General features: G+C 48.1%; 1 protein-coding gene across 1 annotated transcript in view; it reads right to left on the bottom strand.

Moving 5' to 3' along the window:
- The window catches only part of CASZ1 (castor zinc finger 1), a 55,769-nt gene that overhangs the window by 18,216 nt on the left and 15,601 nt on the right, over positions 1–21,952 (bottom strand). Inside the window, exons 3-10 of the mRNA XM_062507689.1 lie at positions 17,082–17,922; positions 14,230–14,298; positions 9,869–9,959; positions 7,680–7,844; positions 5,079–5,251; positions 3,489–4,357; positions 1,557–1,698; positions 326–389 (exon numbers count right to left, since the gene is read on the bottom strand). Coding sequence (XP_062363673.1) covers positions 326–389; positions 1,557–1,698; positions 3,489–4,357; positions 5,079–5,251; positions 7,680–7,844; positions 9,869–9,959; positions 14,230–14,298; positions 17,082–17,922 — 2,414 coding nt within the window. The remainder of the gene's footprint in view (positions 1–325; positions 390–1,556; positions 1,699–3,488; positions 4,358–5,078; positions 5,252–7,679; positions 7,845–9,868; positions 9,960–14,229; positions 14,299–17,081; positions 17,923–21,952) is intronic.

The following is a 21,952-nucleotide window of genomic DNA, read 5'->3' on the forward strand; positions in this document are numbered from 1 at the left end:
GAAAAGAAAAGAAAAGAAAAGAAAAGAAAAGAAAAGAAAAGAAAAGGACCTTTTGGAGCCCTCCTCTGTCTAGAAAGGATGAAAAAAAAAAGATGTCAGAGGCGGCAATATATTTCTTCAGCCAGTTCATTAAATTAATTCGTAAGCAGTGGCTCTGAAATTATACCCGATGAAAAATGGTCTCAAAATTTAAATGGTACAAACTCATCTTATTAGAGGCAAAACATTAAAAAACAAACACATCTCTTCCCCCCCTTTCCCCGCTATCGCAGCTTTAATTTCTCTTGGTGGGGGGAATGAAAGGCGTTTGATGGATGGCTCTTACCTTATTCATAAGCGAGGATAAAAGAGATGAATTTGCCGAGACTGTGTGGCCATTTGATTCATTACTGAAACACACAAACCAACGGGCTTTAGTTAAGATGTGCACAGGGACTGTGAGCACTGAGATTAATCCTTCTCCCTTCAAGCTGCCTCACTCCTCACCTACTACATCCAGAGGAAAAAGAATGATGCCAACCCTCCCTTGGGCAGGCCAAACTCGCGTCCTTGTGACAGCCAAGAGGGACTGAAAGAGGGTCCCAGGTTTGCAGAAGTTAGTTCTTTCAACTACTAAATGGCCCAGACCTCTTCCCTCAGTGTCCACTGCATCACACTTCATTTGTTAACTCATGACCTCCCCCAGGTTTTATCCTTTCTTCCTGTCAGAACTTTCACAAATATCACAAGACTACCACAGAAGCAGGGGGGATGTTGACAAAGGCTCACACTGCCAGGGACAGGGCTGCCCTGGGCAGTAAGAAAGGCAAAGCTTAATCCTGAAAGCCACTGAAAGGCAGCCTTAGGATCTCTGCAGTTGGTTCCTTGTGCTGGACTCCCAAAGGGAGGCTTATTAAAATAAGGTATGGACAGGAATGGATGCAAAGGTCAAAGTGGAGCTCACTTATCCCAAAGATTAGTTCCTCTGCACTTTTTCTACACAGCACAATACCCGCCCTGTTCTCAGCAGAGATGCTGGGCAGGTGGGAAGCATGATTTGAGAGAGGTGCATTCACATCTGCACAACCACCACCAGAATGCAGACCAGCCTATGCCAGACCCAGAGTTAGCCTGACACCCAGCTGTTCTGCGTGTCCACATTGTCTGGAATGTGCTTCCCTTAGCCCCCATTCAACAGACTACAGCAGTGCAAATGCTGCTCGGAGCATGCTGAGGTATTGCACTGGGGCAGCTTCAACCAGCAACTGATGACAAGAGGACTAAGTGAAAACAGCTTTGCCAGTGGCTCAATTTTCAGAAGAGAGCACAAGAAGTGAAGCTCTGGTTGAGAGTCAGTAGGTGCCTGTGAGCCCAAAAAAACATCTGGAGAACATACATTTAATGGGGAGCAGAGTGAGCCTGCCTGCCTCCAGTTTTGGGGTGTTCAACTCTACCACTGCAAAGCTGCCTTCTGCCTTTTACCAACATGCTGTGTCCTCTGGAATTACAGGTATGGAAACTTCCCAAAGCCTGATACTGGGAAGTGTTGAGCATGCCTGCCAACCCACTTCTCTCACCCATGGTCCTTGACACTCAGGTCCAAGCTCTGCTCCTGCAAGGGATCCTGGCTGGTGGCAGATGATGGTCCCATGGCCTCTGCAGGTTCCTGCTTCACCTGGACTGGATTGAACCGTCCAGGAGGTGCTGGTTGCCCATTCCCTGCAGTGAAATTAAGTGCAAAAGAATAAATTAAAAGCAAAGGTCTAAAATGAGGTTACAATAGCAAATAAGTAAGTTAAATCATTGGCATCAGTGCCTAAGTGGAAAAAGGAAAGAAAAAGTGTGTGGGGGAGGGAAGTACTGGGATTGCTGGTCAGCGTTTATTGCCAAGTTGACATGATGAGTTCTGACGTCCACTCCAGCGTGGAAATTCTTCAAGTGATAATTATTGCAAAATTATGTCAAAGTTGTCCAGGCTATGGGCCCTTTAAAGGAGAAGGGCGGAAGGAGCGTGGGGGAGACCTGATTCTCTGCACAAACTGTCACAACTAATTTGCGGGGCTGCCTCTTAAGCGTTTATTAAAGACTCTGTTAATGCTGAGGCAATGTGGCAGCTTTCGACTGCTAGTCAAGCCCCCTTGCTCATCGCCAGCCCCAGCGCTGCCGTAACGACAGCGCTGGCCCGGAGCATCTGCCCCGCCAGGACCAGCCAAGGTGACAGCACCGGCCCCGGCCCGGGTGCCACCGCTGCCACCGCCCCGTCCCCCAGAAACCGGGAACGCTTCTTTCCAGGGAGCAGGTTTAGAGCGCCGAGCCCGCGAGAGAACAATTCCAACTGAAGGAAGAGAGGAAAAGAGGAAGGGGAGGGATGGGGGGGGGGGGGGGGAAGGGGAGAAGGAGAGCAAACTGAAGAAAAAAAATTAGGAAAAGCAGCGAAGAAAAAAGGAGGGGAAAAAAGTTGCTGACAGAAACATGTCTGCAGAGCTTTTTTCCACAATCCCCAAGTGACTAAAATATTAATTTACCCTCCGGCAGTACAGCTGACGGCGAGCTGCTTCTCAGACAGCAAGTGGCATTTTATTAAAAAATAAAGGAAAATAGTTCCCTCAATGACCTTTCTCTGTTTTAGGAAACAATTTTTCAAACAATAATTTTTAAAGTATGTGAAGGTTCCCCTCCCTCTTTAATCAGATCACTTCCTTCTACTCCCCCATCTGCTCTTGGGAGGAACGGGCCGGAAGCCCCGGGAGGGATCCAGGAGAGCCCCGGGAGGGATCCAGCACAGCCTCCCCTGCATGGCCCTTGCTGCCCACCGAGAGCTGCCCAGTGCTCCCACATCCATCTGCCAGCGCTGGGACTCACCTGTCTCAGGTGCGGGCGGCAGCAGGAGAGCTCTGCGCTGCCCCCGGGCACTGCTCCTTCCCAGCTTTTACCCCTCAGATAGGGCAGGGAGAGGGCAGCACGGCTTGCAAGAACTGACCAAGAAGAAGGTCAACACCATCCCCAAATCTACGGCTGGGACAACAAAGCTGAAGCACAGAACAGCCCCCCAGATCAGGAATACAACTGGCCACGGGCTGCAGGACCACCAACCCCGGGTCCAGCTAAAGCTCCATGCAGTCTCAGTAGAGCCTTCAAGTACTGGGTAAGGTATTTTTTCTTAATTTCTATTTTCAATACAGTGCTTCTCTCTTTTCAGCCTATAGCCAATTACACACGGCCACATTCTTCAGCTCTGCAAAGAGCCTACTCCCTTCATGGGCAAAGATGTTTCTTGTCTCTCCTCTGGCCATGTGGGCATAGCCAGGCTCCACAGGAAACCTTGCCAAGACTGCCTTCCTCAAAGGTTAATTAGACACAACCAAATTCATTCTCCCATTTATTTTCTTTTCCTACCCCCTTTCCAACTGCAGCCCCATGGACAACTGCGTGGCTTCTCATTCACTCTCCTTCAAGCCATCAGGACTGCTCTGCCTCCCACCACTACCACAGCTGATGAGGTAACTCACCTGCTTCAAGTGCCACAGAGGGCTTGAGTGCAGCCGCTGCCAGCCTGGCCATCATAGGAGAGATTAATCCCTTACTAGCTGAGATCCTTTCCATTATAGAGGCTGCTGGAGCGGGTGAAGAAGTGGCCACTGGCTCACCAGATCCTGAAACTGCCTGGGATGAGGAATCTGCAGGAGCAGATGATGCTGGATTGGTGCCAGAAGAACCAGCAGTCATCAGATTAGCCGAGCTGGCAGGAAGTGGTGTAGAGACCCGACTGGGGATGATGGGGAAGAAGGATCCAGCTGTTCCAGGAAGTGCTGAGTTGGAGAGTGCCAGGGCCAGGGGTATATTGCTGGGAAGAGCCTGGGAAAGCAGGCCAGAGATCTTGGTGGCTGGTGTCATGCTGTTGGCAGACTTGGTGGCCTGTGAGGAAGCAAGCTCAGCTGCAGAGGAGGGTGCAGCTGGGACGATGAGAGAAACGGAAGACTGCTGACTGGTCGGGGAGGCACTCAGGCTGGAGTTCTTGGAGCTCATGGCAGAGAAGTCAATGAGGTCGTCGTTACTGGACTCCTCTTGCTCGTTATCCTTGGAGCCCAGGAGCGACGCAGGCAGGCCCAGCACTCCTGAGCTCCGGATGTGCCGGCGCTCATGTTTGCGTTTGTGGGAAGTCATCTGGCTGGTGGAGGTGAAGGTGAAACCACAGCCTGCCCTTATGCAGTGGAAGTGGTTGGTGGCCTTGCTGTAGACACAGCCCTCGTACTTGCATTCCTCGTACTTGTAGAACTTCTTGAAGCCATCCTTGGCATAGGCATCATCTTTGATGTGGTAGCTCTTGTGCTTCTCAATGTCACACTTGTTCTTGAAGGTGAAGGTACACCCAGGTCTCCTGCAAGGGCATCGAGGAGAGCGTGGTTGGCTGCGTGGGCAGAGCTGCTGTTTCCCACCTCCCTCTAGGACAAGGACTGGGGCTGGAATGAGACCCATCTGCAGGGGGGCTGAGGAGCTGTCTGTGGGTTAACCTGGGACACCCAGACAAGCAGATTTTCTGCAATAAGGGAGAGCTGGGAAGCTCACTCCACTCTGCTGAACTGCCACAGGAACATGGGAATACAGGCACCCTCCACTAAGAGTTCCAAAAATCCAGCAAGTAAAGGGGTCTAAGGTAAAAACTGTGCTTTCCTACTCTTCCTGAAAACATAAGAAATCAACAGATGAGCAGCTGTGTACAGAAGGCTAAGTCTCGTCCCAAAAGGGATGAGCTGGCTGGAGAGAACCCTACTGTGGAAGTGCCATTAGCAGTGTACTAATGGTCTACTTCAGTTGCACTCTGAAGAGCAGTGTGGTCTCTTTCCCAAACAATTCTAGGCTCTATTTTCTAGTGGGTATCCTCTCCTCAGATCATACTCCTGCCTTCAGAACGGTCTGTGGCACAATCCTGGAAATCACATCTGCTCTGGTACACGAGTTCTCCCAGAAGCAGTACTGAGAAGGTCACAGCAGGGCAAATCAAGTCCCTGTGCATACTCCTGAAATTATGACTTGGCAGAAGGAGGCAAACAGACCACACAGCTCTGAGGCAGGACTCCTCCCCTCCCCTGCTGTCTCACCTGCAATGGAAGTGAGTGGTTTTCTGCCCGTAGAACTGGCATTCCACAGTGCCGCAGTCCTCCGTGGCACGGAACCGCTGGAACCCGTCGTTGATGAGCTGTGTGTTCTTCTTGTGAAAGTTCTCATGGGTCATCACATCAGAGGTGCTTGTATAGACCTTATTACAACCCACCTACCCCAGCCCCAAAGAGGAGTCATCAGCACAGCAGTTTAACAGCCTGACATTATTACCAGCAGCAATAAATACATGAGCAGCACACATACATTTAATAGTTCCATTTGCGTGCTTCTCCTAGCGGTATTAAGTCATCACTTTAATTCCCAGTCTAAAGACTGATAGAGCATAGAGCAGTTGTGAAAAAACCCAAACCCAAACCAACTCTCTGGGCACGAAACAGTAGGAAAAAAGGAGGATTGGAGGGATAAAACACCAGCTACAGATAATCATGTCTGCTTGGGGAAGCAGTTAGTAGGGCTCCGGCTCTTGAAGAGAACAGAACACTAACAGATGCTGCTGCTTTTTGTTATCTTGGGAGTGACACAGAACTAAGTAGGATTTCATCTATTTGGGGAATACAGAATTGAGTGGGAATAAGTTATTTACTTCTTTAGTCCTTCTGGGAGGTAAGGCATGCTGGTGCAACATGAGGCCAACCAGTCTTTTGAGCATGTAATAAACGGTTTCATTCTAGCAAATCTTAAACCCCATGTTCAGCTGATTTTAGCAAACTGGTGACTTTTTTTCCCTGTCACTGTTCAAGACTCCCACTTCAATAATTTTAAACTTGTGCAGTGAATGGGAATGCTGTGAAGAGGACGGAATGCTGAAAACCTGCTTTCCTCTGACTAAAGCAGGGCAACTTTGCCATATTGAGTAAAAACCCACTGGAATCTGAAAACGTCCTCAGCCCTGCTGAGGGAGGATTTTTTTTCCTTTTCTTCTAGCACAACATGTGCCAATGCCTGCACCATCTCAGAAATGAAGAGAAGGAAAACACCACCCCTTAGTTCAGCCCAGGTTGATTCAAACAGGCAATAACAAAACCCATGACAAATACCCAGAGAAAAAAATAAAAAGGATCTCCAGCTATTTCCAATATAAAAGAGCCTCTCTCTCTCCACACTGACACCTTGAAAAAAGACAGGCCCTGCATGGCATTAAAAAAAAGAATTAAACAAAAGCGTCCTTAGGAATAATTTGCAATGCAGCTCTTGGTGCGAAAGCCTAAAAAAATGTCAGTTTATATAAACAACTAACTGAATTTTATCCACACCAATTATGGACATAAAGAAAAAAAACCCCATGTGATGGATGGCACAAATTCTGCCATTTAAGTGGTATTTTCTTTAATTGGGAGTTTATATTCTGACACCTTTCCTGTAAGACACTGCTTACATGGGCATTACTTTACTGGAAGACAGTGGGCACAGGATGGAATTAGCCATATATAGTTGTGTAAGCGAGGGTCTCTATTCCAACTCGGAGTGGCTTAAGGCTGTGCAACACTCCTCGTACTCTAAAACACATCAAACAAATCCCACCCTGCTCAACGGAAGAAACGAAATAATCAATATTATGGAAGTGTAACAGAAAATGTCCTCAAGAGAAAGAAACATGAAATTCCCAATTTATCAAATGCTGCAAGCACATGCTTCAACCAGCCCCTATTCAGGACAGAACTTGAGTGCATGCCTAACATTTAAGTATGTGCTTAAGCCCCATTGACTTCAGAAAGCTTACCTGACTTTAAGTTGAACAAATGCTGAAGTCTATCCTAGCAAAGTATTTAAGCATGTGATTAGGGCCTTGTGACTTTAACTGGGGTCTTAAACTGCTGGGACAGGTCAGGAAGTGAGCCTGACTTTTCAGACCAGAAAACCTGTCACTGAGGGTTGGCTGATCACTCTGCTTGTAACTGCAGCACTTTCTCAGGGCAATAATTTAGGCCCAATTCTACTAAAACAAGTCCATGTGGGACCATTGAACCTGAGGAATGGTCAGGGTAAGACCCGAACAATGTGGTGTGTTCACGTCTAAAACAGCGAAGGCACCACGGTGACATCTGTGCAGCAGCTCCAGCTCTGCCTACACTGCTGCTGAAGCTTGGCTGCCCCTGAAACATGGCTCAGCCTACACCACACACGAGTGCCACTGGCAAAGGACACGGAAAACCAGGGGTGTTAAGTGCAGATATGTGACATTAAAGATTAATTACTTTAGAAACTGATTATGGAGGAAATTAACCCAATGCTAAAGGGCATGTGTACCACAAGAAAATCTGGTTTCGAGGGAGGGACAGATGAGGTTTGAGTAGAGACACTGCAGTGGCCTTAAAAAAGTCCCTGAGTCTCAGACAACGGGACTTGCTCAAACAAGTCCAAGACTATGAGAAAACCTTGAGAGCTGCTTTGCCTCACTGCACGGACAAGGGCTCTAAAAACTGAGAACGGGGCCTCCCCTTGCCATTCCCAACAGCTGGCAGGACAGCAGCAGTGAGGCCAGGGCAGACTTGTCAGCCAGGTTCCTGAATCACAAGTGAGCAAGCGGGACTGTGAGCGCTGCCCGGGGCAGCAGCACGGCCCGTGCCAGGGGAGCTCACCTGCATGCAGTGGTAGTGAGTGCTCTTGCCGTTCAGGTGGCAGCCGTGGTAGTAGACGCTGCAGTCGTCCAGGGGGCTGAAGCGCATGAAGCCGTGCTGCAGGGAGTTATCCCGCTTCTTGTGCATGTTGTAGTGCCGGATCACATCCTGCTTACTGGTGAATCTCTGCAGAGATACACACACACACACACGCATGATGCCAGTGGGTGAGTAATCCTGGGGGCAGGGTGGGTGTCTTTTGTTGTTGTTAATAAACTTAGGGGACCGGGAGTTGAAAGCTTGGCAGTAATCACCCGAAGAGAATCAGATTAAAGAGGAATTGTGTGCATGTATCTTCTTGGTAAAGGGAAAGCAAATACACATGAAAAGTTCTAGAGTAAACATGACACTGGGGTGATGCCCAGAATCTGCTCCCTGCAGCTTTAAGATTGCAGTTCTTCTAACATAATTTTAGCTGCTACTATCTCAAGAAGTGCTATAGTTAGAAAGCAAACCAGTGAACTGAACAGCCTACAAGCAAGTAAGCCAAGCTTCCAAGTCACTCACTGTAGTGGTTAGCAAGACACTGGCTGCCACATTCATGTTGGACTAGAAATGGGGAAAAACCCTTTGCTCTTTTACACCAATTCTAAGTCTCTTGTGTCCCCTAAGAAGGTATGATGGCTTTATTAGGAAAACAGGGACACAAGACTTTCTTCAAGTCACAGAGAAAGATGCTTTTCTACAGAAAAGTAGAGCTCAGAGCTACATCTGTATGACCAGAATATCCTTTTCTCTACCTGCTTGAAGCAATGAAGGGGTACCCCATTGTCAGAGCAGGCTAAGTGCCTTTAAAATGAAGCTTTTTATTTCTATTTCCCACAGACATCAATATTTACCACTGAAGGTGAGAAAGTAAATCTGATTTTTTTAAAAAGAAATCAATATCCATTTATTTTGAGCAGTAATTGAAAAGGCCTGTATTCTAATGTTTAACAACTTTTCTAGTCTGCCTCATAGGAAACAAATGATTATCGCTTCCACTCTTTCCTCCTATAATATCAATCCTGATCAATCTCGTTGGTATTGGCACGGGAATATATGGATATAGATTTCAACAGAAATCCCTTGGAGGCTGAAGCTATGATTTCCCAGGGCGTACATACAGGATTGCTATTGCCAATCATTGTTAATTTGTGCCCACTTATTACAAAGCGTTACTTATTCTAAAATATATCTCAGCCATAAAATAATTTGCATTTTAAAAAGCAGCCTAAATCCTTATTCCCTGCGAGACCAGACAGCTCCTTTGCAAGCAGCTTCCAGACTCCTTAGGAAATAATCATGAGGCCAATCATAATAATAGGTTTTTCTGTTTTTCCATCCTTTGTGTTCCTCTCTTTCTGGTGCAGGGATATCTGTGTCACAGTTGGGATAGACTCATCTTGATTACTTGACGCTGGGCTGGAAGGACCAGCATGTGCATCCCGGAGAGAAACCCTCCTTTGATCAATAGAAGCCCCACAGGCAAGCCCAGCAGCTCCAGATCAACTTCCTCTGCTGTGGTCAGACTCATCCCCAGGGGACTCAAAGGTCTCCCCGGGCAGGGCTGAAGCTCTGCACGGCAGAGGCAACCTCTGGGATTGCTGCTCACCACCAGCCTGACCACAGGAGTGCCAGTGTCCAACTCTGGGCCTGGGAGAAGGGTAAACAAACACAGCACATGACTGCTGGCTCCACGTGCATGCCCTGGCAATGCTCCCAGCAATTACAGCATGGCTCCTACCCTCCTGCCTTCCCCACAAATCCCACACCGCTGCTGGTCCTACTGGGTGTTTTTTTGCAGATACTGCTGCTACGAAGTCACTGGGGCAGCAGGAGGGAAAGAGACAGACTAACAAATCAGCATTCCCCGGCTCCAGGCACAGTTTGTAGCACAGCACGATTTATGCTCTTGGTGTTTCACTGATATAAATGTGGAGTAGCTCCCACTGACTCGAGCTGATCTATATTCTGCTCCTTGTTGCAGCAGTCTGAGTTTGGTTAAATGGTATTAGATGGAGTTAAATGAGAGCAAAATAAAGTTCTGTTGAACTCGGAACATATCCCGTGCTCTTTCAGAGCAGCAAAGTGCAAAGGCATGTGCATGCAGGTGGGAGAGGGCACAGGAGGAGCAGTCCCCACGTGCTGTGCTCTGAGCACTGCTGTACCTGGTAGTTGCACTCGGGGTCCAGGCAGTGGTAATGTTCTCTGTACTGGTACGCGCAGTGAATGTGGCCACAGTGCTGACTGCCAGAGAACCTGCAAACAGGAGAGAGCACAGACAATCAACCCCTGTCCTGGCAGCAGTGCTTGTAAGCAAGGGAAACTAAGTCCTGTTCCTGCCCTCCATCTCACATGTTTATGGCATTAAATCCCACCTCCTTTATCCCCTCCAAGGATGGTGACCCTTGTGCCTTCCCTTGCTTATTTGTCACTATTTAAAGGCGCTTCTTGAGCCGGATCACTCGGGTCCTGTACATCCCTAATCTGTGTTTCCCCTTGAAACTCATCTCCGTTATCTAAGTTGTTTACTTGGGGAAGCATAAGGAAGGAGGGTCCCTAGAACTAAACACTACCCAATTCTAGAACAGAGTTTAGACACCACACCAGCAAGTTTCAGAAACTTCCCATAACGGAGACAAATAAAAGCTGGGGAAATACGGATTCTAAATTTTAGGTATAACACCATCTAGTAGGATATCAGAAAAGCTGCATACAGCAAAGTTGTAAACTCCTGACATACAGGGTGGCAAGAAAGACCAGAAAGACAGAAATGCTGTGTAATACCTACATACAAACAGTCAGTACGCAGAATTTATTGACTGACAGCCACACCAGGAATTGGCACAGGGGGATGATCCAGTAATGGGGTAATCAGTGCAATGAACTCCCTCGTGTAAATTCTGGAGGACCATAGAAGAGCTTGAAAGGGAAAAGCAGTGGAGGGAAGGGGACTCAGAGGGGAAACATTCAAAGATAAAGTGCCATCTGCTCAAAGGTTCCTCAAAGGTTCCTCACGTCACTTAAGTGCTAAACACAGCAGGAGTGCATATGATAAAGGGCATGGGAAAGAAAAGAGGAAGGGCAACAGATAAAAAAAGGAAAACGAGAGGAGTGAGGGTGTCCTGGGGCAATCGAGGAATGGGACAGGAGCAGGGAAGATTACAGATCATCGTAAGGTGAGGTAACACGGGGCTACAGGCTAGAAAAAGTCTGGATGAAAAGCAATACTAAATAAGCCATTTCTGAAGCACAGTAAGGAAGAGGAGGTCAACTATGGAGACAGCAGGGCCTCTAGGAGATGGAAAGGGGACTTAATTGACAGAAAAGATAGACATTGTTAAAAAATTAAATGACTTCTTTGCCTCAGCATTCACAAAGGGAGACAGGGACAGATGCCAGGAGCAGACATGCCTTTCCCTGGGGAAGGAGAAGAAATACTGCAGGAAATCAGGATCACGTCAGAACAGGTGATTGAGAAACTGGAACAAACCTCAGCAGCAGAGAAGAAACAAACCACAGGGCAAACAGCAGGGCTGGCTGCACAAACAAAGGTGTGGAACTGAGAGCAGAGGAAGAGAATCCTGCTCAAAGCCTGGGCAGCTGCTGGGCTTGTCCAGGGCAGCCTCCAGAGCCACCGTGGCACTGACCAGGGACCTGTGGCTCCACAGCACACGTAACCAACTGGTCCTGCCAGTCCAGGGCTGTATGTCAGCAGCACCACCAGCAGCTCTTCAAGGAAAGAAAGTGCCCTGTGAGAAGCTTCCTCTCCGTGCCACTGATGTGATGGGGAAAAAAGAGTAAAAGGGCTGTGCAGGGCTGGAGAGCTGTGTGGAGCAGGCCAGGCAGAGAGAAGGGCATGATACAGACCTTGCTGACAAATACAAAGCAGTTCAAACTATTATCAAAAATGAGGATGCAAAATGACCAGAGATACCAGCTGGAGTAAAAGAAGGCCCAGACACCAACGAGATCTGACTCCAGGAGACGAGTTATTTGAAGCATCCTAGCAGGGCTCAGTTTGAAAAACAGCTGAACAAGTGCTCCAGCACTTCCAACTCCTACCCTCCTCGCCATGTGCCACAGAAAGGTGTGTATGGTGTCTGCAGCACAGGAAGGGACAGACAAGTGTTCCACCAAGCCTGTGCTGGGGGAAGGAGGGAAGTGGCAAACACAGCACAAAGGGGAAATTCTGCTTCTTCAGTGTGCAAGGTTGGGCTCCTAAAGGGTTATATTATCCTGTGTTTCTTCTGACACTTGAAACAGTTCAAAGCTATTAATTTTTAAAGCACAGCATCTGTTTAGGTTTTTCATAACAGGAAAGCTTACACACCACACACTTACACACATACACACGTGCACATTTACATGCACAGACTCTGCAGAACATCAACACCTCCTGAACCTACAAGAACAGACACAAACACACACTCCTGAAACAAGAAAACTCACAGACCAGCTCATCACACTGATACACAAATCCACACTTCTAAACTGTCAATACAGATGCATAGATTCATTTGCACAAGAACAACCCACTCCCTCTTCCTTTACATTAATCGGTTCACTCTTTTTTTTTTTTTTGGCCAGAAAGTCTTGATCTGGCAAGAGTTGATAAATAAATAATAATAAAAATAATAAATAAAGAAGTCAGCATGCTTAGAGAGTGTTTACAGACTCATTACTCTGTAACGATGATGTGAAAGAAGAAAAAAAAAACCCACCCCAATTACAAGGGGGGAGGAAACCCACACAGAAATAAATATTTAAGCAAGTGCTGCCAGAAGCACCATCTGCTGAGGCACTAATAATAATAATAATAATTTTTTCTGTGGTCTTTTTTTTTTTAATTATAAATATACAGGGAGGAGGAGGGGGAAAAACAACCCAACCCAAACTAGCTAAGTAAGAGGTTTTGTTTTGTTGTGTGAGAGAATGGATTATCCCTGGGCAGCTTTTGGCAGTGGCTTTGGCAAACTCATTAAGCTAATTATGCAGTACAGACATAAGAGTGTTGTGTCTCTTCTCCCCCACCCCTTGATTTTAAGGCTTTAAACTGTTTTTTTAAATGTGTGTAAATTGAAGGGAAGTGGCTGCACTGCCAACGGGTGGCTTGTGGAGCCTTTTAAGCACGATGTGGTGTCCCTGAGGTAGCTCCCAGTCCTCTCTCAGCTACCTGCCTGACCCAGGGGAAGGGGCTTGCAGAGCTCCACGAGCAGTGGAGGTGGCCGAGGTGTTTACAGTTCTCTACTTGAGAGGGGAATGGGGGACAGAAAGGTGCCACCTCCTCTCCCACTGCAATTCCTGCAATTTCAGAAATAGAAGGATGCTGCTCCTTCTTTCCCACGCAGAATGGTTTAAACCCCTGCTTTCCTTCCTGTACTCTATATACTCTGCTACATACTGTCTCCCAAGGCAGTGAATTCCCACATGCACTTGAGGCATTGCTGCTTGAGGAGCTGCCTGTGGTGGCACAACTGTCCTCTCATCCCATGGGGTTTTCTGCCCCCTTCTCCTACATCTGGGATTTGGGCAAAAGAGAGGAAATTGAGTCATTTCTCGAGCTAGGAGAATGCTGTTCCCACTCTTTTTCCCTGCCAAAATGTTCCCTTTATTTTCCTAGCAGTGGACTGTGTCCCACAAGGAGACTCGGTGTGGGCTTTGGTAAGGTGGGAAAGCACAGTACACACTCCCTTCCCCTTTCATTATTAAGTGCCCAAACCCCCCAGAGTTTTCCCTGGAGAGAAGTGTTTGCTCGCTTCCCTCGTGTCTGTCGGGATACAAGGGGTTTTTGTTGGGAGCTTTCTCACATTACTGATGCAGGATTCAACCAGCTGGGGGTAAAGCCTGATGTACCCTCTATACCATGAGCTCTAAACCAGGCAGGTGTTATGTAATCATCTCCTCTGTCCCTCTGGCTCTTGTGGCATTACTGACTCTGTCCCACCACAACAGCCTTGAGTTTCATCTCAGCATCACTGTCCTGACCTCAGCACGCCCACAGCTGTGATAAGGTGCCCTACTCTGCACCTGATTCAGTGAGGGTTTGTCAGACAAATGAGCTGCAAACATTTTCTAGGATAAATATCCCATGTTGATGCCAAGAGTTCCCTAAACTCAAGTCACTTGAGAATCTCTCCAGCCTAGATTCTCAGAGCTGAGATGTTCTCTGCCTGCCTCCTGCAGACACTGGACATGGTAGGGGAAAAAGGCAGTGGATAGAAAGAACAACAGCCAAGAGGCAGAACTCCCATTTAAATCCTGGGCTTCTTCAGTGAAGCAGTTTTCCACTATTTGTCACAAAGTCTAACAGCTCCAGGGAGCTAAGCATGCTCTTGGCATGACTGTATACCTCTCACAGCTACTGCTCTCCCAAGCAGGGGGACGGAACAAGTACAGATGCCATGGGAAATTCAAGTGAAAATGTCTGGTTTAAACACTTGATCCAGACAAGACCTGGTCTCTCCCACCACCACTCCACCTTCTTACTCCCAGCCCTCTCCCCAGCAAAGTCCAAAGTTTTGCCTACCTGGCAATATACTTCTGGTAAATATTTACGTCTTCGCTGACGGCTGGTTTGTCAGTGGGTAATCCATTCCTAATGAGAGACACACAGGGCAGAGCTGGTTAGCAGGAACAGGCCACAGCTTAAACTCCTTGTTTCTCTCACACACTGCTGACAGACCAGGAAAGAGGGCCCAGGGAAGGGTACCAGCAAAGACACCTGTATGTTTAAATTCCCTCCCCTCTGCCCTTCAAATCCTTCTTTTCCTAGGGAAACACACCGAGGCTGCCTACCACCCTTCCCTGCATGCTCCCTCTCTGCAGGACTCACAGCAGTTTGTTGGAGAAACTGAGAAGATCAACCACAAAAACCTGTTTCTATAGAAGAAATGCCTATACAAAAAGGTGATGGCCACATGCAAGCAAACACCTCTCTGAGGCACCTGGCAGCGTTGCCCCCGTGTGCATGGAGGCTTTGCTCCTGGCTCAGCTGCAGGACAAGAGTCTCTCTGCCAGCCACCCTGTGAGCTATTGCTCATTTCTCTGTGGTCAGCAGCCCTGGTGCTCTATGACCAGCACTGGAACAGTGGCTCCAGCTCCTGGATGGGACTTCAGATGACTCTTTATTTCACAAGATACCCCAAAACTCCAATAGACAGATTATGTATTTTAATCAATGAGAAAACCATCCCAACTGTAACATAAGCCTGGATTATTTTACATCATTAGGGAGCAGAGAAAAATAACACCCTTAGTGAGTTCGGGAAGAGGGAAAATGAGATGCAGGGCCAGACTCCAGCCTACCCAGAAGTTAGGGCCACCCCAGTGGACCTCCAGACAGGCTGCACACCATCTTCTTTGTGAGCTTTGCCTGTGCCCAACCTCCACTCCTCCTCCGTGCAGCTCTGGTTTAAACCCTGGTTTAAACAAGGACACTTTCACAGAGAGTTCACTTGAAGGTAGATGAGTTCAGGGCAGGTTAACAGCACTGGATCTAAGAGAGTTTAAACCCATGGCAAGGGTGTATGTGCAGATGTGTGAGAGTAAAGGGTAATTCCTGCCAGGTTATTGAACCCAGTGGGGACTGGGAATGGGAAGCCACGGCCCAGATACTGCAGTCAGAGTTTCCTTCACCAGCACAATTAACTGTCTTTCCTCATGGGAGCCTGTATCTAGTGAGTAGCCTGAAGGAGAAGGGAACAGAGCCCATTCTGCCCTGCAGTGTGTGATCAGGACAGGGGAAGTGCCAGGTTGAAGGCCCTGGTCATCTCCATTCCAGCTGCAGCCCCATCGTGATGCCCCAGCTGAGGAAGTCCTGTGGCCAGAGGAAGGATGACCATGGTGCTGGCAAAGTCACTTCTGGCAAGAGGCAGAAAACGAGCAAGAGAAAGGAAAACAAACTGGGATCCCAGTGCAACACCACAGCAGGTAAGAGGCTTGCTAATCTTGCTTGTGCCTTCAGGCACAGCTCTAGGATGGTGACTGAGCCCCAGGCAGCTGAGTATTCTCAAGGCACTTCAGGCACAGAGTCTTGGACCAAGTTACCCACCACAACAGGGCACTGAGCCTACAGGAGTATTTACAGTATTGTGTTTTTAAGCAATAGAAGTCCCTGACTGTCATCTGTGGCACATACAAGTTCATCCTGAGCAGGACCCTGAGCATCCTGAGCAAATGCAGATGTTAATAATCCTCTGTCCTTTCCCATACACCTTCACCATGGAGCTCCCCATCTGTCTGCAGGCAGCTGATAAACAACCATTTCACATGGAAGACAGGTATCAATTACATGGCTCTGCCTTCCACGTGGGTAAACAGGGAAAGTGGGTGATGAAGACTGCTGGGCCTGCAAAAAGCATTCAAGCAATCCCAAGGTCTCCTAGATCCACATTCCAAACACAAAACAAGCCTCTTCCCTCATCTGAGGACCAAGCAGTAGGTGTGTGTGATGGCACAGAGGGCAGGACAGAAGGCTCTGCCCTTACTACAAATGACCTTTTGGGATTCACAGCTTACAAAAGCCCCAGGTTCACACTGAGAAACAAGTAAACCCAAACCAGGACAAAAAAGCAGAGAAGTCTCTCCCTCCCTGCCACAGGCTGACATACATATGTACGTCTTCTACAGCTCCCACCTCTGGAAGTCACATTAAAAAGTAATCCAAGGTTTGGCAAGGCCTTCAGCTCCCTCCATTCAGTCAACAGCATACTGCAGAGACTGCTGGCAATGTATGTGCAGGAGGTTATTAGTGGTAATTGGCCTAATAAGTTTGCCCAGTCTGAGGGGTAATTGAATCACCTCTATTTGTGTAAGCAAATTGAGAAGACACAGGCCTGGTCCCACAGAAGTAGGTATATGCCTAAATCCTATGAAAATTGATGGGAATTAGGCACCAAAATGTCTTCTGAGTTCTGGGACAAACAAAAAGCCCCATCTTGCTAACAGTGAAGTCAGCAGAGTCATGCCTTTGAGTTAAATGGAAACAAGAATCAGGTTCTCCTACAGACACATCCAGATGCCTGGGAAACCAGACAGAGAAGAAATCAAAAGTAGTTCCAACATTGACCTTAAGAGTGCTGACAGCACCATGTTCCCTCCTCTTTCATTTTAACATACAAACTCAGGAGCTATTGGACTCCAGACTCATGGCTATGACTGCTGATGGCTGGTCACAGCCTGGGTGCAAGCCAGATAAATAGAGATGTAATGTGTAAAAGAGGAACAGACGCTTTTGACAGAGAGCAAAGAGAACCATCCCATGAACAATGCAGTATTTACCAGTGCAAGAATTTGAAATCGCCCACTGAACCACACGTACCAGACTTACGGTACGATCCCCCACTAATACTTAGGTAAGACAAAGGGGAGTACACTTACTTTACAGTAGAGACTGTTCCAGTTGTGATGGAGTCTGTCTTGGAGAAAGTTGATTTCAGGTACTCAGGAGTGTTGAATGGCAATGAGATGGACTGCTCTGGCCCGGCCACTGGAGTGCTGCTGGGGGTGCTGGCAAGGGAAGCAGGGGCCAGGCTGGGGACTGGAGCTTTCACTGGAGTGAGCTTCTGAATGTTCCTCACATCGTACTTGGAAGGCCGGCCCACCTTGCCTGTCTTGAAGGCGATGGCTCCTCCCATGTCTGGGCTTCCTTCCCCAGGCTTGAAAAGGTGCAAGTACTTGACATTTTCTAGGTCATACTTGGAGGCCTTCTTGTAAGTGTTGCCGTTTTGTGGCCTGATGCTCTCACCCGTCTTCAGCTTTTGAATGAAGAAGTCATACTTGGAGGCCCGTGACATCAAGCCCTGCATCTGGGAACTGCTGGGAGAGGGCAGTGGCAGGATGGTGGCTTTGGTCTCTGTCAGCATGGAGGCGTCTGGACCTGGCACCCGGATGGGCTGCGCCAGCACCGAGGATGGCTCCTTGCCCAGCTTGGAGCCCAACTCCTCAGATTTGGCCAAGTGCATGGGCCAGGAGAGATGCTCTCCAGCCTTCAGCTTGCGGATGTACTCCTCGTACTTGGAGAAGCGGGCTCGCTTGCTCATGGCATCCTCGCCAGGGAGGGAGGCGGCGCTGGCCGCGGCCTCTGAGGTAGCAGCGTTCAGCTTGTCGAAGCTGATCTTGCGGGCCAGCTCGTCCCGCATGTTCTGGTCGTCGTAGCCGAACATGCCCAGGAACTCGTTCATGGTGGTGGCGGCGTAATCCCGCAATGATGAAGCTTCCCCTGCAGTGAAACCAGAGGAGACACTCATACAAGGCACTGATTTTTCTTCTCCTCCCATACCAGCACTAGTAGCAGGGACGGGGGGAGGAAGGGGAGAGGGGAACATGATCTACTGACGTTTGGCTCACTTGTTAGGTTTTATGACTCTTAAATTAATTTGTTTTAAAAAAAAAAGTAATTAATACTGGGGTAAAATAAAAAGAGTTCATCAATGCCAGGAAAATCAATTTCCTAAATGTTCTAGCCGATGGCTTTTCAGTACATTAAACAAAGTTTCATAAATGTCTCTGCACTCTTGCCTTGGCCTAATATGAAGAAAAAGTAATTTTACTGGAAGTGAGACCAATGCCAATACGCCGAGGTTTGTACAGATCTGTCCTTGTGTATATTTGTGTATGGAAAGAGGTGCACAGAGGATAGATGGCAGCATGTGTAAGGGGGAAAACCCACGTGAAAACGCTGTGTGTGTTGGTGAACAGCAAGCAGCACTGACAGCCGGCAGGACAGCATGGTGTGAAATGGATACGGGCAAGGCAATGTATGGGGTGGAGCAGAATACAACAGGGCACAGGGAAGGAAAGCATCGGAGGTGGAGATGAACCAAGGCAGGGGAAGAGCAGCAAAGGCTGTGTGCTTGAGAAACTTGGCAATGAGGAGAGTAGGGAGGAGTGGAGAAGAGAAGGCAAGACAAAGACAGGACAGCTCCCCATCACTGTTGCAGTCCTTCTGTTCCCTGTCGATTTTGTAAAGGTACACTCAGCTTGCTCTCTTCCTTCTCAATCCCTACAACCGGACAGCTACACTTGCCACGTGGAGAAGGGCCACAGTACAGTGAATGCTACGGAAATCTACAGCCAGCCCCTCATGCAGCCAGGAACAGCTTCCACTAACACCAGAAAAGGGGAAAGTCGACACAGGTGAAAAATAGGTAAGGAACAGCCTTCTCCTCCATCAGGATTTAGGCTGAGGAGAAAAGCTGTTGTCCTGATGAGGGCTCCAGGGAGGGGGAGAAAGCCAGTGCTCTGGAGCATGGGCTGGGGAAGGGGCAGGAAGGGGTTAGTCTAACAGCCTGATTACAGAGAGGAAAAATGAGCAAAAGCTGTCCTTCCTTGGGTGTCTCCCTCCCTTCTTCCCTCCCCTACTCCCTCAGGCAGTTTCATAGCCCACCAGGATGGGAAGAACACACATCTGGAGGTCACCCAATATCAATGTAAAGGAGGAAATAAAGGCTGCTCTGATGTGCTGGCTTGGCCTCAATTGGGCTCCAGTCTGACACAGTGCTCCTCCTCCTCTGCCTCTTGCTTTCTCCTGCAGAGTAAAGATTTACTGTGTGTGGGAGTCCTTCAAACCTCCCTCGTCATCTTTACTCAACACTTGCTCTGGTCCTAATGGGCAAGCACACTCCTTCCCAGGCAGCCAGCACAGGGAGGTGCACGGGCAGCAGAAGGGAAGTTCTGACCATGGGATCCCACTCAAAACAAAGCAACACTGCCTTGAAACACAGTGGAAAAGGAAGGCACCAAGACGCTGCCACAGAACAGGACAGTAGATCCCAAGGATCCCTAAGATGTGGGAATCTGACAGCCAGGGATGCCACTTGCATAGGCAGGCACGTACACGAGAGCCTATCAATGAGCGCAGTCGAAGTTCAATAGCCATCAGCTCCCACAAATCAGTTTTCACAGGACTCTGTGGAGGAAAAGACTGCCTGTGATGGGCACTAAATGGGCAAGACCATGAAGGTCACATTCCTGCTCCAGGATTGCCTGGAATAGCTGTTCCACTGCAGCAGAAGGGCTGCTGCACTGGTTCCTTGTGTACGTGGTTCTGGGGGAAGGCGGGGATGTGAAGAACATGCCTGGAGCCTGCAAGGCAAAGGACAAAGCCACACCTGCAGGGATCTCATTTAGCCCAAAATGACCTTCCAGTTCCGGGCACTTAAGCCCAGCATTCTGCATGGGATTTGGAATGCCTGACTCCAGAATAAACACCCTGTTAGTCACAGAATGGGTAGCAATGCCCGTGCAGTATCAGGCTCAGGGCATAGCACAACCTCATGGGTTGGTATGAACATGAGAGGATGCTAAATGCAGAACCATTCCTCACCGGGTCCAGTAAAAAGACCTGCCCGAAGGACAACTTTATCTTTCACACACAGTGTATTTAAAAAAATTCATTCTGCTTTAAAGCAGTTCTCCTCTTCACCTCTTTTTTTTTTTTTTCTTTCTTTTGCCCACTTCCATTTCGGTGTAACCCTATGACCCAACAAAAGAGAATGAACCCATAAATTCCCTTCTGGGACTAACAATTTCCTGTTTCTGTTAAATCTGCTTTCCCTGTTCTGCTTTTCCTTTCTTTTTGGACCTGTAAAACAACTCCCAACTTCCCTCATAATGCCCTGACTTCCAAGCATTGCACAGAAAAACTCTAGCCGGTCTGTGTCAAGCTGCAAGGGGAAAAAGAATACCACACTGAGGATCTGATACAAAATTAAACTATTAAATGTGATTTTTGCTACCTTTAGCCACTGCCATGAAAGCCAGTGTGTCCCATCTTTGGTACCATATGGCTATACCTCAACTGGTGTAAACAGTTAGGTGCAAAATCCAAGCCTATAGACAGGGGTCAGGGATGGTTCAGAAATTCTTTTGAGCTTTGTCAAGTCTGAGTTCAGCTTTCACTGTCATGGAATTAATCCCCAAACCCACCTTGAATTCTGCTTTTCCTTTGCTCAGATTTGGTTCCAGATGATCACAACACCCACCCTGACCAACAGCTTTGCTGGTGTTGCTCAGTCTTTCCTTGTCCGCCTTGGAGACAAAGCCCTGGCCAGTTCTCACTGCCAGGAAGTGCAGCTCTACTCATCCAGCATGAGCCCAGCAAGCCCAACACATCCCCTGAAGTTAAAACAACCTGTGTTTAATTGCTCGGGCACCGAACATGAAGGACAGAGGCTCCTCCAGTGGAGGCACCTTAGAGATGGGAACTGAGAGACTCCCATGAGACTCAACCACCTCACTTCACATACAGTTTCAGACAAAGGTGAAGAGTTAATTGATATTACCTGACAGAAAACCCTCCTCATATCCACCAACAGACAAAAGCAAAGCAGGACAACAGTTGGGAAACACTCCCTGTGAGGAGTTCTGGAAGCCACAGGAAGCATTATCCCCGTGTTTTCCTCCCCCTTCCCTGCACCACATTTTCCTCTCCTTTCCTGTGTGATAATAAAGGGCTCCCTTTCCCCTTGCCTCTGCTCTCCATTTGTGGGCATTGCCAAAGAGCAGAGATCTGTGTGTCTCAGAGCAGCTATCATATCACAAAGGATCCGAAGCTAGCAAAAAAGGCGCTAAAAATAGCCTGCAGCAGCACACTATATATGGAAGGAAAAGCAAAACAGCCCAAATGGAGTGCAAGGTCTGGATACTGGGGGATGGGACATCCCAGCCAGGGCTCTGTCCTTTATTCTGCTTGGGAGGGAAAATACACAGACTTGGGGGATACAGGATGATGAGCAAGAAACCAGCACTTGGAATGTATGATCTCCTAAGTGGAGTCTCCCCAGGAAATTAGGAAAACTCTCCTGGTTGAAAACACGGCCAATGAATATTCCAAGAGACCTAGCCAAGGAGCTAAGAAAAGAAAGGCAGATCTGAAAGCTTGTACAGGGGGAAGCTCCTGCTGACTGCTTTGGCCCACTATGTAACACACCAAGTGAAGAACATGTGTAGGAAAATCTGCCTGGGTATGTGTGCGTCAGTGAGCGATTGTGGAAAGGGATCTCTGTCAGAGACTGCACTGAGAAATCTCATTGCTATATATAAATGTGCACAGAGAAGCATGGGCCCATCAGTGGGCAAGACAGGGGGCCTGAATGAATGAAGAAACATATCTGCACATCCAGATCAGCTTCTGACACCCATCTCCTGACACTGACCAAGAAAGCCTGTTAGATGTAGCATTTGGTTTTCTGTGTGGCTCCTGCTTTTCACACCAGTTCCCAGCTGATGCAGGTATGGCCTCAGTTTTA

This window comes from Cinclus cinclus, chromosome 23 (assembly GCF_963662255.1).
Source record: "Cinclus cinclus chromosome 23, bCinCin1.1, whole genome shotgun sequence".
NCBI classification, from domain to species: Eukaryota; Metazoa; Chordata; class Aves; order Passeriformes; family Cinclidae; genus Cinclus; species Cinclus cinclus.